General features: G+C 30.7%; 2 protein-coding genes across 3 annotated transcripts in view; one reads left to right on the plus strand and one right to left on the minus strand.

Annotated features, from left to right (window-relative positions):
• LOC131852079 (suppressor of lurcher protein 1) overlaps positions 1-21104 on the plus strand; it is a 286739-nt gene that overhangs the window by 91409 nt on the left and 174226 nt on the right. For both annotated transcript variants that reach the window (XM_059202698.1, XM_059202699.1), the window contains exon 4: positions 19895-20075. In XM_059202698.1, coding sequence (XP_059058681.1) covers positions 19895-20075 — 181 coding nt within the window. The remainder of the gene's footprint in view (positions 1-19894; positions 20076-21104) is intronic.
• LOC131852080 (uncharacterized) lies at positions 9958-10426 on the minus strand. Its single transcript, XM_059202700.1, has one exon. It carries the CDS (start codon positions 10389-10391, stop codon positions 9993-9995), a length of 399 nt encoding a protein of 132 aa, XP_059058683.1. The 5' UTR covers positions 10392-10426; the 3' UTR covers positions 9958-9992.

Consider the following 21104-nt stretch of genomic DNA (forward strand, 5'->3'; position numbering starts at 1 on the left):
CTACCATGCAAGGAATCGAACCCGCAATCATCGAAAGTAAAGCGGTGTGCTAAGCCACACCTACTAGACCTCGGTGGTCTAGTAGGTCATCATATGTATTTATATTGTATTGTCATTATATCCTCCTGCAGATAAAGATACATTAAAGTACTAACTATTCTTAAAGTCATTTTAGTAAGGTAAACATCAAGTCCATACATAAAAGATCAGGTTACTTATAACTTATAGATCCCAAAGGCAGGTAGTTCTGATATCTGGCAGATACCGAAACAACTTTATGTGTCAATTTATACCTTTGACGAACTCTCAGTTGTATTGGCGACTGCATACTGAACCAAAATAATCCTAGAGACGGAGGTTAGTTTCCTCCTGCTATGTTGATTCAAATATTCTCAGCAAAATACGAGTATTTGAATCCATATCAAATATTGCGAGAGAAGAAAGGAACTTTATTTCTTCGATACTCATTTTTTTTTACTACAATAGTGACAAACAAATATATGGACTATTTGGTGGTAAATGGTAACCGTAGTCTATGGATGCCTGAGCCACCACATACGCGTTGCCGGTTCTTAAGAAACCTTAATATACCAATATTTTTGACAACCCCATTGAAGGTAACTTATATGTTATTTATTTAGTTTTTTTGTGACCGAACAAGATAAATGTAATATACACGAACGTTTAGGTATCTTGTAATAAGGCATACCTAATACGTCGTCTACTATTGAGTGCGTCCTTGATCAGGTCAATTTGAGAAACGATCTTTTCTAAATTGGTTCGGATCTGGCTGTTTGAGTTATTCCTTCCTTCTTTGTCTGTTTCTTCAAAGAGAATTACTTAAATTCAATGATTAGACCAACTTCTATTGTTTATTTAATATATATATATATATAGATATATAATGTTATACACTCTATTAAGTACAACTTTTATCAGTCGAATATGCGGGTCTTTTACTTCGTATTTTTAATATATAATATCCTTTTGTAAGTTAATTTAATTAGATATTTTAATTTTTTAAATATTTAATTTACATGATAAAAATATACTGAACCATATATACCTAGTTGAAATCAAGATTCAACCATATACGGCTACTATTAAGTATTCAGTATTTTAGCGGCTATCTATTTCCAATGGACCCCACTTTCTTTGTTACTACTCACTATGAGTAATTTATTAACCTCTTTGATTTTAAAATCAACAAGAAGTATAGATATAGATATGTTTAATAATAAAAAAAAATGCGATGGTAACAAGTTTTATTTTTTCATATCTAATTATAACTGTCTATTTGTTGATATTTATGTAAATTTCTAAGTAAGTTTCATTCAAATTACCTACTCATAACTTATAATTATAACAACACATCATTATTTGAGAAGTAATAAAATAATATTATATATATTAGAATTGTTATTATAATTATAAATAACTTGAGAACAAGTTGAATGATATTTTTTACTGGTATAATATTGGATAAACAGATACTAAACAAATGAAATTTTGGATAATACATTTATAATTCTATTATTTTTTGTTCTTTCTTTTCAAATTTAAATACCCAAGTTGTAAGGAATTGACAAGTATGTAGTTGTTTTCGTTGTTTACCGCATTTCAACGGCGTCCCTATCAACATGCTAAGTGATTAATGCTATTGCATTTAGAATTCACAGTATAATGCAGTGAATTAAGTTACATTGTAAATGGTAGCTTGAAGTACGAACACAGTCGACATTGTTTCGCTCGTTCGTCGCACTGGTTCAATAATGAGTACAATGCTGCAGGAATTGCTTCCATGACTGAGTTCCATTCAGAGATTTCTCGCTCAGTCACTAGAATATATGCAAATGTTGTGAACTATATAGTTCATAGAAGTCGATATTAGATTCAAAGCGGAAACCGTTATTTTCACTCCTCACAGGAAATTTCAAATCATTACTTAGTGAACTTCACATATGGACTTTAAAATTTTATATAGCTATAAATATTTTTTAGTATGAAATATACTGTGTAGATTATAAGCCAGACACGTAATAGTAACTAGTGTTATTGCATAGGTACATGTTTTTTCACGTAGTGTTCTTCTACACAAGTTGATATGCTTTTCAGCTGTGTATAATCCACACATATTTCTTTATGCATTAATAACAAAAAATACATAGCTTGTAATATTACGTATATTACAAGCGATATATTTGTTTTACGAAAGTTAAGTTTTCTGAGATTATTCGTGTTACTAAATGTCGTATTGCAAGATATATAATATAATTCCATAAACTGTAACTTCTTTAATTTGTTGTATATATGTATACCCATATTAGATACAAAATTACTTATGGTCAAATAACATTGGATATTGTTTATTAAAATTTCGATACAGGATAATTGTAACGGAATTAGGAATTATTCCCCGAGATTCCCTAAACAATATGAGGTAGACGAAATCTTGTACAGGTAATAAGCGAAAGTGCTCGGTACGGCTAAATTAAATATGAATGCCGGAATGTAACTACGGTGTTCTGTCGGGATATACCTAATCCCTTTCATTCCTTTTACGTTTCATGTCGTTTTTATTGAGGTTTTTATAGCCGTCACAACAATGATTGCGACATGAAACTGGTTATTCGTCTTTAGGTTGTAATTTCGCGTTATATCATGGTTCAATTGGATAACCCTTACTTTAAGAATTGCTATCATCCGTTCAACACAAAACAATGGGCTTTCAGGAGCTGATATGTAATAGAAACATTTATTCGCGCGAAAATTGCGAATTCAATGATAAAAGAGGAGAAACTTTCCGACACTTCGCGACTTCATATCGCACGAAAGAGGCACTTAATGAAAAGAAAATCGTTTTAACGCTAAAGTTAAGATGCTCAGCGGCAGCTATACTTATGATTCGACCAGGTAGACAGAGAAATAAATAGGATTTCGTATTAACTGTAACTACAATGGTGTCTATTATTATACAGACACTTAGTATCTATTTAAATGTATTTTGTGAGTAAAGTGAGCCTATTGTAGTAGAAGTGAATCTTTACTTAATTTTATTATGTATATTTAAATTTAATTATTATTTCAGTTTTTTCACGCTACGTTTCCCTTCATCAACAATATATCGATCCTCATTTATGATCAATATTAATTTTACTATATGCAACAAGTCACTGCTCCCACTCCATAATCCAATGATATAATCTAACTTCGATCCACACGGTGTTTCACGCTTATTGAGCATTCTTGTTATTGGTGAACTTCAAATGGATTACTATATTGAGTTCTCTTATTATGGTATATCTATGTAAAATTGATATTTTTTCAACTCTAAAAGATTTAAGATATTGGTAGTATATCTATTGATCACTTTTTGTAGCCTTTTTATAAGAAATGGCCATGGTTCACTCGTCAAATATTATGTATATGCAATATTATATTTAATGTAAAACAGATAGACCATCGAAATTATAATTATTTTCAAAACAATAGAATATTTAATTAATTCAGATAGATTCATGAATTAAATTGAATTATTATAGTAACAAAATAAGTATAAAATATGACTAACATTATTATACTGAAAAATAATACGTATTAAATCTTTTGCCGAATGCGATGTTATTCAGACTTCGGTTACCGTGCAAGCGTGAAAATCCTAAGGGAGATTTTTTCAGCGTTGAACGTATCATCCATATATTTCTATTAATTTATTACTTGAATTTGTTGAATCTCATGTGAATTGAGAAACTAATACAAATAAAAGGTTCTACCAATATATCCATTACGCCTCTTTGAATTTATAAAAATATTTACTAACACTTTTTCTACTATGTTATAATACCATTAGTGTACTGACTCTATGTACTGTATTTTAATTAAACGTACTTGCTGACGCTGTTTAAAATATGAAATATTTTTGTAATTACGTCATTATACAGTGATCTAATATTGAAAAGCTGATGATGCTTTCTATCGCACATCGTAGTTACATATAAAAATCATCATCATCATTTCAGCCCGGAAGACGCCCACTGCTGAACAAAGGCGTGCCCCAAAGATCTCCATATAATAATACTGACTAATTATTATTGTGACAAAGTACAAAAATATTTACTTATTATTGGTAGTCATTATAGGTATCTAGCAGTTTAGCAGAATACATTTCCGGTGCGTTTGCACAATGCGAGGAATAGAGCCCGGGATGGGTTCGATTCCTCGCATTATGCAAACATTTGTATTAATTAGTATAATTGTTTTATTGATCTAGATGTCTATGTATTTTTTATATGTATTAAAAAAATCGAATTATTTATATAATCTAATCTAACTGTTAATATTAGTTACTACCATGTCACAAGCTCTGGCTACCTTGGGACTAGATGGCTCCGTGTGTATTTTCCAGGGTCCAGTATAATATAGATACCTAAGCAAAGAAATTAGATTATATCTTTTCTTTAAAATAGTAAACTGCAGACAAAAACAAATACTCTAAAAAGTGTGTTTTCGCATCTAGAATGCGATAGTATTTTCTCGTCTGTCAGGCTGATGAATGGCCAAATGGTCCTAATTGAATATTAAATGCGGCTGTCCCCAGCCAGACGGCATGACAGGGGTTTAGGTGTCTTAAAACGGTCGTGAAAACTAGAGAATGGTTGAAAGCGAGATTACTCGACCTGCGACCCTTTGTCTATAAAGCAGCAGGTGGCCGTACTTTTCATAAAATTTCATATTATATTTTTTACGTTTCATAATAAAAATAATCAGTAACCATCGTTCCCTCGGAGTTGTTATAAACAGAATATAACTATTGACGTAATTTGCAAGAAGAAAATACTTAATAAAGTATATATAAATATATTTGCGGTTTCTTTGTTAGGTATATTTGATTTATTATTGTATGAAGGACAACGAATGAAACAGTTTTTAAAATGCACATGAAAAGAGACAATCATCAGACAGAGTTTTTTTTAAATAAGAAGAGAACCTTTATTTTGAATCGTATTTCAAAAAGGAGAAGATTATGTGATCTGAATGTGACAATTTTTCTTTTAGTTGGAATCTTGTGCTTTCCATGTGATCTTACGTATGCGTGTTTAAAATTTAAGTATCGGTTTAGAGTTATCCTTAATACTGCGACTAGAGTCTGTTTTGTCGTGGCTTAAACTCAATATTATAGAGCTATTTTTCTAAGATATGGAACCCAAAAATTAAGGGGCGTGCGAATACTTTCTTATAGAGTGGGTGGATATTGGTAGGTGGATAGTATATAACATGTATTAAGGATAAACCCCAAGGGAAGAGTAAGGTTTGAACTGATTTTACTCAATAACGTTAAAACGGTTCAAGGAATCTTTTGATACATTACTAAAGACTTTCACTATCCCGCAGGAGCTTTCCCTTATGTTAATCATGTTAGTTGAAGGTAGACGTGAGAAAAAGTGGTTTCTATTTGATTATAGAAAAAGGAGTTATACATTTCTGTAAGTTGTATTTACATAATAGAATTCGATTTTATTGATTATAGATCTTCCTCAGAAATTATTCTATGGATAGATGAAAGTCCTAAGAAAATTCATTCATGGTCCGCTTAAAATGTGTAGACTATGTTATCTGCTATAAATTACGAATTACTGACGAGTTTTTTTAAATCGGCTGAGCATATTGTTGAGTCGTTCATTACAAATAAAGAAACAATGTATTTTTTTCTGTGTACAATATTCTCACACAACTACTACTTTAACCTTAACATTAATCATGCACAAAGTGTACGCGGTAGGCGTTATTGTTTATAATGTAGTTTATCATTGAAATTAAGTTAACATGAATTTTATGAAAATAGTTAAAAGCGAAAAGGAAGAAAATAAGCTTTCATCTGAAAAGATTGAGAGATTACAGATTCTAAAAATAATAGATTCTTGAAATTAATCATTCGACACATCCCACTTTCCAAATATGACGTTTCTTTTATATATATTGATCTTGGGTATTTCTACTATTTAAGGATCGTAATTACTACCATCTATTAACAAAATAATCAGAGTACGGTTATTACCTATTCATAAGAAAATGAATAATTCCTATTTATTTACAATACTTAATACAAACCAAATCAAGCCCATGGTTTTTCGTAGGATTATTAAAACTGAATGAGTAATCCTGAATTAACCATCATTCAAAATTCAACGATACGTACGGGTGTACGGATCCCATTGTTATCAATCGTAATTTATTATGCGGATTTCGAAATATACGTTAAGTGTGTACCCATCGTTTGTTTGGGTCCATTAATTAATAATCCATCCCTTATTTACTGGCTACACATAAATATTTAATTTCAAATAAGTACAATATGACATATTCTACTAAAATTTTAGTTAAGAAACAGAGATTTTTGTGCTTTAAAAATACGTTTAACAAAGTTAAACACGTTAATACATGACCTGTATATTAATATGTAAGGTGGTATGCATTATGGAAGTACATGCTTCTTGTAAGGCTAATTATTAAAATAAGGAGTGTAAAGCACGGAAGACCATACATGAAGGATGCAGTTATAGTCGTCTTTTTAATAATTGGCCTTACAAGAAGCCTGGTCTTACAAGGAGCTTCATAGCCAATTTGCAAGCACACAGTAATTAAATAATTTCGTGTGGGCAAAGGTGCGGTAAACAAATATATTTAATAGAATCTAATTCTGGCTGTTTTTGTTCATCTGATAAATTTGCATTAGCAACAAAATTTTAGATGAATATTAAGGACACGTATTTATTCCACACTCGACTGAATTATCTACTGAAACAATCCTAAATTGGTTTTAAGTTTAGTTGTGTTAGTGAATAAGATTTTAGTTGTTGGGAATTCAAAAACGTCTATTCATTTGTATGTAATAGTAAGTACAACACTGAAGTAGGTATGCCCGTTTGGTTAAAAAAGAAATATCAAAATCTGTTCAGCATTAATTGTTATTCCGCACCGTGAAATATGCATAATATTTATAAAAATAAAAAATCGTCTGCCTTTGTCTACCTACTTCACCCGCCAAGCAGCTTGTAATATAAATTTGTTAGTTTAGGTTACAGGATGCGATAAAGCAGTGAAATTACAGAATGACAGGCATAACATTTTATCACAGGCATCACATGATAACGTGATGTTGTAGCACTGTTCATATATGTAAGTATATGCAGTAATGTAGTAAAACTAAAATATTGCTTGACACACCTATGAGCAGAATACATTCGAATTGACAATTTCTTCGTGAACCAATAAAGTATGTAATAGTGTTATACTTCAGACAACTTGGAAAATTACATCGTACGTGTAAATTGGAAACCTTTGCTAACATTCACAAGATATTTCTAAACTGAGGTTGTAAGTGGTAAAGACACAAATATTTACCCCGTAGCACTTTCCTATATATCTTGTTTATCTTATCCTAGTTTGGGGTTTGTTTTATTTCTAAGTTAACTAATAATAGTTAATAGTTCTTATAATAAATGGCACATATTTTGCACAGAAAAAGGTTGATTTTTTGTGTAATAAAATGGTACAAATTATAAATTTAATATCAAAACCAATTTATATATAAAACGAAAATGTTTTTAAATGTATGTAGACACTGGTTGCTCAGTTGCTTATTAGTTTAACGATTTCGAGAAATTTATATATATTGTTGTAAAAATATAAAATATTGTAATAGCAATTTGTGAGTTCAAGTAGTGTCATAAAATTATTATAAAAAATACTTAACTATGCATAATATTGTTAAGTAATAAATATGATATGATTTATATCAGTCTTTATTTCTAGGCTTTCATAGGGTTGGGGTACTTCCTAAAAATGTGTGTTTATTTATATTTATATATGTGTTAAAATATATGTATTAAATTACGTGTTTAATTACAATAGTCCTGGCCTTGTCCTTATGTATCTAGTACGAGAAGCACATTTACGAGGAAACTTCGACTATTTACGAACCAAGACGATGAAACAGTTACAGTTTTAACAATAATGGAACTTCTGGTATAACACCAATAAGACCTTATTACGGTAATTAATTACGTATAAGAAATATCATAATAATCTTAGAATAACTTAACAAGAATGAGAGCAATTGTTTAGTATGTAGGTATTTACAAAATCAGGTAAATTAAGTAGGTATTTAATGAGCTATGGTATTTATATTGTTACATTTTCATTCTCCTACATTAGATAAAGATAGAGACAGAGTTAAAATTATATAAGTATTAACGTTATCTATTCATTATGGATACATCTCTACATTTGCCCATTTTCATAAACGAGAATGCATAACAATTCTTATGAATAATCTCTAATTTTACGAAAGTTAGTAATTCGTTTTATGGAAATTGCGTGAGGTTTTACAATAAACTCCCAGAGTGTGTACTCAATTTGCCAGAAAAAAATTCAAATGTGCAATAAAATATTTTCTTTGTAAAAAAGCTTATTATAAAATTGAAGAATTTATAAATGATAATAATGTTTTTGTAGAAAATATCTAACTTAAAATTCATAGCGCTGACAATGTTATCTGATTGAACAGAGATTAAGTGCGTAGCGGTTTCTATGTTGTTTCTCGTATGCCTAATCCTTGTTGTTAATTAAATATAAGTAAACCAATATTTATTTAAAAGAGCAACACAGTTTCTTTCTTATTCTTCTTGTGATGAATCTGCATTCCGAATAAGCGGTAGAATCAAAAAACTTGACTATTCAAAAGTGCTTATACATATTAAGTTTATTTGAATAAAGATGATTTCTATTTCTATTTCAATAATAGTCGTCGTATCTGTGATCTATCAGAATTAAATATATACATACCAACTATTCATATATTATATTTTGTACTACCATTTCATATTAAATGCATTATTCGCTGGCATAGGTTTGACGGCTTCGTATTTCATCTTTTGGTCTAGCGGTGCGGTAGTTTTTTAGAATATTAGCACACTGTCTCACTTCTGATGGTCGGGGGATCAATTCCTCGTACGGTACAAACATTTGTATTCATGAATCTGTTTCTTCATAGCGGTTTATGTGTATTCCATGTATTTACTAAAAACATATATATCTATGTATAACATTTGTATCAGTTGTCTAGTACCCATAACGCAAGCTCTATCTGGGTTAACTTGAGTCTAGATGGCGCTGTGTGAATTGTCCTGAGATTATTATATAATATTTTATAGGTAAGTACTTAATATGAAAATTAGGTAGCGACACAGTAGTAGTGTATCTTCTGATATCAACAATTTTAATATACGTGTATGTCACACGAATAAAGTCCGTTTTGTCTGACATCTAATTATTTGGTTATAGCAATATATGAAAAGATGCAGGATATTGTACTAATGTTATACCACATTTATTTTTTGTAAGTATAAAAGTATGATTAAAAAAAAAACGGTGTAATATCAAATTTATTTCATACGTGTAGCTCACACACGGGTGATTAATGACACGGTGTATGTGTGAGACGAGATTAATAATAAACCAGTTGGAAACTTTGTTTATACCACATTTGTGTTAGCGAACTAACTAAAATGTTGAGATTTAGCTACTATAATCCTACCCTTTAAGTGACTGTGTACTGAGATTAGTGATATAACTTAGTTTTAATCATCACGGCGTGTTACTCTAAAGGAAGCTCCTGATGAAATCCAATACAAAGTTGTAAGCACCTTATTGCATTTGCTACGATCGATCATGTTTTTTTTTAAGTATTTTTCAGGTAGGTATAATGTTATTCACACTTAGAGCTATTTTCGCCATCATCTTAAAAATCTTTTAAGATTACTTTAATTTTTATTTCAAATAGGTACGTCGGCATATTATAATGACTGAGTTTTTATGTATTATTATAATATATAGTGAAACGTCAAATACAACTATTAATGAAAGAGATAAGCAAAAAAAAGTTTATTTCTACGAAACAGCACAGAAATATATTTTTATATATTTTACAACATTTAGTAAGGGAGAATACATTGCTTACTAAACCAGTCTTTAATATCTTGAATCTTGTAAGAGTCTGGAACTACCGGTGCGTTCTGAAAAGGATCCGTAACTTCTGTCTGTCCTCCTCCAGAAAGTCCTCCTGTCGGATAGGAATGTGACACTTGGGGTTGGTTGTAGTTCTCATCCAATCTTATACTTCTATCCTGATTCCACGTCAGCCTTTGCACTTGACCTTGCCATTTCACAACCACTGATGGAAACGGATCTCCTCCTTGCAACGTTCTCAGAATACATGGAATAGATGCTAATTCATCACTTTCGGTTTCTATATATATTTCACCAGATGCTACTCTGCTATCCACAAATTGTGAAAGCAATAACACAGAAAATAATTTAATAAATATGTTCATCTTGCTTCCTCGGAATGATGTCACTTACTGATCAAGCGTCGTTAAATTCTCAATGTATTTGTATAAATTAGCATTTACTAATGTGCATACATATTATAGTATCATTATTTTATTATCAGTAATTATAAATATAACGCTGTGTTTATTATTATTATGCTCACTAGAAATCGGCTAACGAGCGATGATAATGATTCTATTCTTACAATTGTTTTCGCATTTATTATCTACATGGAATTTGAGTGGCTGTCTGTTATTTACATTCATCTAAAAATAATTTAAAAACAATATTTGTTACTGATGTAAGGTTGGTAATTTTTATTAAACAGAATTATTGGCTAACAAAGATATATTAGATATTATTACATTATAATAAACATTATTTAAAAAAAAAACTACTAACATTCTTATTAAAAAAAAAAGTTTTGATGTAGACCAAACCTCAATTTATACAACGAAACATATCCCACTTTTACCTTCAATTCTTAAGAACTGTACGTAAAATATCAGGATATATTTTGATGTGATATATATATATATATATATACTCTTATATACAAATGTAGATAGAAACTAAACCAACTGAGTCCTTTTTGGCTGGCTAGCCAAGCGTAGCAGATGGTAACTCAGCGCACTAAGAAACTTACTCGTAGTTCTTTGTGTTGAAAATACAGCACAGGTTGCTAAGTTAGACTACTATATCAGTCGCTAAGAAATGTAACCAAAGTTATTGGTAAAAATAATGTTTGATACAAACTTGACATTTCTGTTTTAAGAAATTCTGGGGATGGACATTTTGGAAATTATCTTAATTGATAACTATATTAAACTTTATTACATTTTTAGTAGCTTATTTTAAAATTAGCAAATATGTTGTTCTAAATAGAACTATTCACTCAGCCACTAATAATAATCAGGCATAATGAATATAACTGAGTGCCGTCCTTTTTTAAAAGATATGAGAAATGCTAATTTGGGGACTTTGTCAATATTATAGAATCCAAACCAATATTAGTTATACTTTTATGTTTATCTGTTTCTTTATTGTTTGTATGAAATATCCACAGGAATGATTTGTATGTAGTTTTTACAAAAGTATTGTCCCTATGCTTAAAATATAATACATTAAATATTACATTAATATAAATAATTCTTTAATTTCAATCAGTGCCAAAATGTTATACGGGTGTAAATTTGCGAGTTATATTATATGTATAAGCCAAATTTCATAACGAGCGATATCAAAGAAATAAGGAATTAAATTCAAACAATGTCCTCCAATTCCAAATTAAGTAGAGATTGTACAGTAAGTAGATACTAACTAGCTGATAGAATTATTTATATACTCGTACATACCTTCTATACATAGAAAACACTAAGACAATAAAAAAGGCATATTGGTGATTACATAATGTTGGCGTGCGGAGTTCTAAACCTCTTCATCACTGGAAGTCAGGTATTATTGTTAATTTGCATTGTACTGTAAGTTTCATAATACATAATATATTTTGATGATGAAAGAGGAACGGCTATGTTATTACAACAAGGAGATCAACAAATAGACAAAGACAAGCGTCAGTAACTCTCTTTGTTATTAATACAAATTTTGTATCCGGCCCATCTGGACTGGAAACTGGAATGATCTAGGTAAATATTATACCCAACATAATTATGTTTGAATGATGGCCACGTTTCGGTAAACAACCTAATGCGGGATGCTCTAACTTATGTTCCATTACACACATTTAATGTAACGAGCCTTTGGTTAACTTTTGGTTATATTCTATTTTAAACTGGATATTATATTACAATTAGAAATGCAATGTTCCAACATTAATATTTTTTTATTTATATATTTGAACAAACAGCACAAACAGTTGGAAAGTTATTAAAACTTACTGCACTCATTGTCAGAGACAGTTATCATTGGAATTAAATGTAGCGGCATAATTTTAATGGTACTGCTATCTATAGGAATGAGATTTAATTTTTAAAGAATGAAAAATAGGGATCGATTTCATTTTAGAAGTAATTTATCCTTTAGCAATCATCATTCAGTGTGAGACTACTGAAGTTTAAAAGCTATTTCGACAACTAATTGCACTTAACAACCTGCTTCATGGATTATCTATTTTTTGGAGAATTTCACTATCTATCACTATAAATCTGTGTCTCTATTGAACATTATGTTTCAGAACTGAAATTCAGAATACAAAAATTGTTTCACTAAAGTTGGGGCTTTCCGAGATCAGTTTTAATTATATTTGTTTTTGATTGTGTTCGGTGGCGCAAAGCTAAATCGGCGACCTTTTACGCTTCGATAGAAACGTTCTGCAATTTGTTCGTTGATTCCTTGTTAATAAGGTTTATTCTTTAATATATTTGGTTTAAATTAATGTTTATGATTTTTCCTAATTGTAAGATATTGTAGTATCCGTGTGTGAGTTATATTTGCTATTTTTCTTCCACAACTATACTGTAAATATAATTTTAATAAATAATTACATTCCGTATTTTAGGAAATTTCGTATCCTTTGTAGTCCAACTTAAACCGGACGAATAGGTCCGATTCTCAGAAATTACTAATGTAATATTAACCATTCTCAAGGATTAGTTTTCGATAGCAGCCCAAAATTTTAAGAAGAGAAAAATTAAAAATAATTTTTACTTTCACTTGAAGTTTTATGATAAAATATTATTAACTCAATTTTATTGCGTACCTATTTCAATAAGTTAATTATAATATTATACTATAATAGATCTAGTTTGTTTATTTTTTACTTTAATTTATCCTGGACAATTCTATTCTCATAGTGCCATCGAGTACCACTTTAAGCACAAATTATGCTATAACACTAAATAAGAAATTGTATTACAAATATTTGTTTTTTTAAGTACGTACATATTAGAAATACCCAGCCTGATACAAACAATCATACTCATGAATGCAAATGTATCGTGCGAGAAATGAAACCCACGATCATCAGAAATAAGGTGGTGTTACAGACCGCTATACCACCGAGGCCGTCATATTTGATTGTAAGTCTTTGTGTAAGATCTTACTAGTCTTTTGTTTATTTTCTCTTTTGTTTAGTGTACATTGTTGTTCTATATACTATGCGTCCTATGAAATGCTGCGAGCAACAGTTGAAGTTTTAGCGCATTTTAGTCCAAAAAGTTTAATTGAAAGTCTAATATTATTAAAATCTAATATTATAATTGATTACAAATATTTAAATTCAATTTGGTTATAGATAAATTTATTCATATAATAAATAAATACGCATATACTGTGTACCTATACACATATAATCATTTATAAATTGCTATTAGTATATTTTAATAATACTGTCAGTTATTTAACATCATGTGTTTAATAATAGATATCCTTAACTACAGCGGTGAGCGTTCATTTCATCTTCAAAGAGAACATTTTGATGCGATCGGGACGTAAACTGCTTTGAACAGTCAGGGCTTCTTGTAATTTGTTTATATTCATTGTACTTGTAGGTGCAGTTTCGGCAATTAGTAGTTATTTCGGCATTATAGAAGCACTTGCATTATCTGATAAAAACGGTTCGTGATTGATATTGGACGGTGGTGGTTTTTATGTGTAGTAACGATATAAGAATACTGGCAATATACTACGCTTTATTCTCAGTACATAGTTATAGTTGTATACAGTATATGGTTGTAAAAGACTCTCTCGTGAGAGGCAACTCCTATCAACCAGCAGCACAACAAACATTGTAACAACTTATTAAAATTATTTAAAAATCAACGATAACAAAAATTTATTGCTTATTTTATAAAAAGTTGACAATAATGTACTTTGTATTTTTTTTTCATAATAAAGTACAAACCGTAGAAACTATACTAATAAAAATACTCCTTAAAGAAATTAATTACGGGGCTCTCAAATAATAAAATATGTAATTGTAGGTATATTAATATAGTAGTACTAAGTTTGTTATTACTGACAAATATGGTCCTATATATGAATAAATAAAATAAAATAAAAAAATGTACAAAATTATAATGAGAGTAATAGACATCATCTAATTGGGGTCATAATAAAATTAGCGATGAATTTGCGTCAACATACATTCGAGTAAAAATATGCGTACAAGTCTGCTATTATATACATTAATATTAAAAATAGTCTTACATGCTAGAACAATAGCTTAAAAATCTTGCACTTTTGAATGATAGAGCAACTTACTTATGAATTCTCTAAATTAATAAATTACTCGCTATCCGAAAATCCAGTACTTATAGAATAATGAAACATATAAAGGTCCTCATTTCAACAAATCTAAATATACATAGTAAACGCAATATTAATTTCTGGCTAGATCGTGTAAGTTGGCCCGTTATCTGGCAAGTTTCCCCGGACAGTCCGGCCCGGAACAGTTCCAATTTCCGGATACCCAACCGTTTCGGCCAATGGTTTATCGGCCAGAATGAGTACTCAAGACTTGTAATTATAGAAATGTGTTTTGGTAAATAAATTTCATCTAGATACCAATTTATGTTCATTGTTTTGTGTATTTGTAATAATTAATTTGTTATCTAAACTAAAATTTATATTATACTAGTTGACCGGTTCAACTTCGTCTGCGCCACATTCTGTTAGTTATTGCAACTACGCTTTTATTGACATTAGAGTAATGTTATGTAGCCTATAATAGCCTACCTAGATAAATGAGTTATCTAACACTAATACAATATAAAAAATCGGATCAATATCTTACAAATTCAAAATACCTCTTTATAATATTCGTAACCAAATCTTAATCTACACGAATATTAAAAAGAGAGTGTCAATTTTATATATGTATGTGTTAGGTAATATATCTGTGTATTTTAAAAATTCTTTGGTCATTAAAAGATTGTAATGATATGGATATGCAGTGTATCACGCACGGCATTTTCAGTATTTTGATAGTGTCAAATGAAAATATTCGTTTCGTGGAAAAAAAAAAGGATTTTTTATCAATATTGACGCTTTTCAAAAATATTGTGTCGTATTCTGTTTTTTATTTCGAATTTATTAACGGGTAATTTATTAAATTTGTTAATAATTATATAGGTTAGATACCGCAAAAGATATGTCATAATATACTGAACCGTTACTAAACGTATCTTAATTAAATTTTACTTGAAAATAGATTCTATAATACTATTAGGAAAGGCAGACTATATTTTGCAGACAAAATCGCGCAGAACAACTAGCATTATATATATTGTGTACCCGATACGCAGTCAGACCAAGTCATCGGTACTCGAGAAAAGATATACCTACTTTAGCATAATAATTATTATCAGTCTGACGATCTTTGCCAATTAATGCCGAATAGCAATCCTACTAAGTTCGATAATCCTCATCAATTCCTCTCATCTATAATCAAGAACCACTGGTTAATTGGAATAGTTGACTGAAATTGACGAGTTGCCGACTACAGTAATACAATGATTCAATGCCAAAATCGTTAACGCTATTTGTCTGAGCTCCATTCCTCAAGGTATCATACCGGTTGATTAATTTCTTATCGCATTATAACAATCTCGAGAGGTTATGTATAAATTTAACGACGTCAGTGCTCTAGCGGTTTAGTATACTGCCCTAGTTTTCGATGTTTTAGGTTCAATCCACGGGCAAATATTTGTTGTTGCGAGTATATCAGTTTGTATTGGTTTGGGTCTTTCTATGTGTATGTTATGTATATAATTTCTAGAAAGAATGTTTTTCATTTGTTTTACAACACAAACTCTGTTTAGTTTGGACAATATTGAGTGACAAATTTTATTATTACAATATATCGGTTCATTCAATTTATGGCATCTGATCTAAAACTAAGAGCTTCTGTTACAGTATTACAGAACAGATACGAATACTCTAGATTTTTTTATTATACTTATATAACATATTTCTGAGTATAAATAAATGTTTTCACCGTGCGAGAATTTGAACCCGCGACTATCGAATGTAAAGCCGTGTGCTATGCCACTGGACCACCGAGGCTGTCGAATTTATTTTTATCAAAAATATATTATAGCCAAATTTAGTCATTTTCAAACTAAGAACTGACATATTTCATAGCACAAAACTAGACTGGTGTAAGCCCCATTAGTTATTAGCTTTGTCCTTTAGTACGGATGTGTGGACGAATAATTTACAACCCTTCCATGAATTACCAACCCCAATCAAGGTAGAACAATTTGCGGTTTACACAGGACCGCAGATTGTTATGCTTAAAGACCGTAATGGTAGTAAAGTGTTGGTTTTGGAGATAATTACTAGATTACTTAACATTAAGAGTAATAACGTAAACCCTTTTCCATTTTTATAACGACGTTGTGTGGTTATAATTATTGTAGTACTCGACTACACGACTGTACCTGTTATAGGGGAGCAAAGTATGTAATTTTGTACGCAGTGATTTAGTATTCCGTAGACGATAAACATTATATATACAACTATGTAATAATAGATATATAAAAATAGAATAGAATAGAATAGAATAGAAAATCATTTATTCAAATAAACTTAATTTAAGCACTTTTGAATAGTCATAACAATTTGTTTTTTATCTACCACTCGTTCGGAAAGCTGTCTCATCACAAGAAGAACGAGCAAGAAACTTGTGTGTTGCTCTTTTAAATAATCCTTGTAAGTTTACATTTACAAGTCGAAACGTGTGAATACAAACTACCAACAAGCACTAATTTTTGGGTCAAATATAAATATGCAATAAGATTAAATCAGTCGTAGTGATAAGAGCAGACCAGTCCCTACAAGTAGCACTCGTTCACGAGTATGACGGATGAGCCAGCCATCACTGCGCTCGATATATATTTACATTGTTGCCCACCACGCCGCCACATGTCTGGACATTTTAGTGAGCATGACTACTCATTCCACACGACCACGTCACAGCTACAAAAATTACTATATGGTAGTTACAGTATTCGCACTTTACATAAGGATGCATGCGGCAATCAATACAAAAGCCGCTACGCTATCATATATCAAGAAAGCAGTATGAAAATTAAAATTATAACGTTGTCCGCAAATAAACTTATTCTTGCTATATATTGCTATCATCTATAAATTCATCTATCTTATAATAGGCTTTTTTACATAACATTTGTTTAATATAAGATTTGAATTGCCTCTCTGTAAGATTTAGACTCTGGCAGTTTATTATAGAATCTTACGCAATTACCATAAAATGAATTACTAACTTTGTGTAGACGGCATTTAGGTAAAATTAGCTTATTTTTATTGCGTAAGTTTCTACTTGTCGTCTTTAAGTTTCTTGAAACTATCTAAGTTTTTCCTTGTATACATATATTCATAAATGTACTGTGAGGCAACGGTAGGATATTTGATTGTTTAAAGCATTGACGTAATGACTCTCTAGAACCCATTCATAAATAGAACGTATGGCTCTCTTTTGTAAAATAAATATAGTATTTATATCGGCACTTTACCCCATAGCAGTATGCCATATGACATAATGCTATGGAAATAACTAAAATATACAAGTTTTGCCGTCGCCACGTCTGTTAATTGCCTTATCCTTCTAATTGCATAAGCAGCAGAACTAAGTCTACTGGCTAATTTTGAAATATGGGGCCCCCATTGTAACTCGAGTCTGTTATTCCTAAAAAAACTGTATATATACAAAATTTACTATTTCATCATTAAGCAATAGCTGCGTATTTACTTGTTTTACATTAGGCAGCGTGAATTTAATGCACTTAGTTTTGTTGGAGTTCAATAATAGATTATTACATGTGAACCAATTTAGTATAGCAGAGATAGCATAATTTACATCGTCTAATTGATTACATTGGCGACCAATTTTAAACACTAACGAAGTATCATCAAATATATCTGCAATTTTTCTACCATGTAGGGAAGGTCATTTATATAAATTAAAAAGAGAAATACATAATATTGAACCTTGAGGAACGCCCATTTTTATATTAACTTAGACTTCACACCATCAATATCTACAGTTTAAACCTATCCTCTATATAAGTTTTCATTAGACTTAGGTCATTATCTCTAATACCATAATATTTGAGCTTGTACAAAAGTGTTTCATGATCTACGCAATCAAACGCCTTCGACAAGTAAAAAAAAACGCCGAGAGCATCCTGTGAGTTTTCCCATGATTTGAATATGTGTAATAAGCGTTACACCTGCATCAGTAGTAGACTTGGCAGTGAAACCATATTGCTGACTGTGAAGCAGTCGTTAATAATTTTAACATTTGGTTAAACATAATCTTTTCAAATATTTATACAGGCAAAATAGAAATTGTCTATAGTTACCATCAAATCTATCTCCAGATTTAAAGAGTGGAATTAATTTGCTAAATTTCATTAATGAAAAGCCATTATCAACACATTTATTGAAAATATACCTAGATAACTAGAAACATATCGATGAATGTACTTATTTATGACATGTCCCAGAGATCTTCCGTATTTTTTAAATTTAACTGTTTGAATATTTTTATTGAAAAGTGGTGACATGTGAAAATTTAAATGAGAACTTTGACATTAGCCTCCAGTAATGTTTTTGCTCGAATTGGAGATGAGTCTAGAGAAGATGTAATATCAATCGGAATATTAGCAAAAATCTTGAAAAATATGAACTATATCTTTTGTTGCTGTTATTAATTGTCATAATTTAATGAAATGATTGCAGGCTTTTTCAGACCGTCCAGTTTCTTTGTTTATAATTCCCCAGATGGTCTTAATTTTGTCAGAGGACTGATTAATTTGTTTATTTATAAAATAGATTTGGCGGCAATACAAACTTGTTTGAAAATTTTAAATTTCTCACATAAGTTGTAAATTTGTCATCAAATCTATATTTTTGATCATATAAATCAAATAAAATGTTTCTACTTTTAAGTATTCTCACTGTTTACATTCTGTAAATTTAGTTTAATATCGTGTCATGAACAGGGTAAATTCTCGACTATAACCAATTTCCATGAAAACCTCACAAAAATCTATAATTTGGTCTATAAGAAAATAGAAGAATGCAGGTATTAGCCCTTCATAGCTTTTACCTATGAAAATTCATCACTAAACATTCTTCTCTAAGTTAAATCACGCAGGAAATTTCTCAGCTTATCTTCATATATATTTACTTGAATATCGTAAAAAACTAATGTTATAAACAACTCTGTCTATCTGTTTATATTTCTGTCTGTCTGTCTCGCTTTACTTAATCACTTAATCAACTAGCTTTTTTAAAGCTAGTTGATTAGTTATATTAGTCGTTTATTAGATAGATTAGTCATTTTTGAAGCTAAGAAGCCGATTCATTTAAGAAACCGATTAAACATTTTTATTTGGCTTTTATTGGGTTAGGTTATTAATCTTTTTATAATTTAGTTAAGGTCACTATTTTACGCGGACGTGGTCGCGGGCACAACTAGTTTCATATATTTGAATGATGAATAATATTTGTATTGCAGGTTGCACGTGTCTCCGGTTCACGTCGACGTTCGGCAAAGAGCGCGGCACGTTCAGCAGCCCGGATTACCCGCGGCCCTACCCGCCGCGCCTCGACTGCCTACTCTACACCTTCCTAGCTGCTCCGCATCAGATTGTTGAACTCGTCTTCACCGACTTCGATATATACAAAGAACATCTTGAGTGAGTACACTGGCATTATTTACTACCGATTTTTTTCAGGATAATCCACACAGCGCCATCTAGACCTAAGTTAAGCTAACAAAAGCTTGTGTTATAGGTATATAGGTTGCTTGTGCTAGACGACTGACACAAATATATAGATTTTTTTCCTAAATACATACAAACATACTATACATAGAAAACACCCAGACCAATATAAACAATCACACTCATGAATAACACTAAACACTGTGCGAGAATTCGAACCCGCGACCATCGGAAGTAAGGCGGTGTGCTAAACCGCTACACCACCGAGGCCTTTAAAAGATCGCCCCCAACTGCTTGCTTTGAAACTCTGTTTCAGTTAATATCCTTGCGAATGGCAATACATGACGTTGTACCCTGAACATCGAATAATAACGTGATGTCTGAGGGTCTGTTCATGTATACAGGTGACGATTGTCACATACCATCAGGTAATCTACGAGCTTGATGAAGTTACATAAAATACCTAGATAACTAGAAACATTCTAGACTTATTTATTTAGAATACCGTAATTTAGTGAATTATTAAAAGTGGTAAGTTAAAAATCAATCGAGAACTTTGTGCCTCCATTAACATTTCAGAACATACCAAATTAATCCGAGAATTGGTGGTAGGCTCCTGTCATGTTGGCGTTTAATTGTTAGTGAAATGTGGGCATGTGAAGTGTCACGTTCACCATGGCATCGACAGTTACAATACCTTTGACTACCCTATTTAAAATAAGATTCATGAGAATGTTTTATTTATGAAACTATTTAACCTCCTTGGCTTCTCACGTGTTTACAGTGTATGTAACGGATGTTTGAATATCCTCAGAACGAAATTCTCGATATAATAGTAAAAACCGCATAAAAATCCATAGCATTGTTTAGAAGAAATAAACGGAAAAACAGACGGACGAAAACAGCGACCTAGATTTCAACTACATATTTGCGCAAAAGTTATTGAATATCTAAAAAACCGAGTGAACAAGTATTTATATTATATTCTCTAATGAACGTATA

This window comes from Achroia grisella, unplaced genomic scaffold (genome assembly GCF_030625045.1).
Source record: "Achroia grisella isolate CSIRO2021 unplaced genomic scaffold, CSIRO_AGI_Agris_v1 utg821, whole genome shotgun sequence".
NCBI classification, from domain to species: Eukaryota; Metazoa; Arthropoda; class Insecta; order Lepidoptera; family Pyralidae; genus Achroia; species Achroia grisella.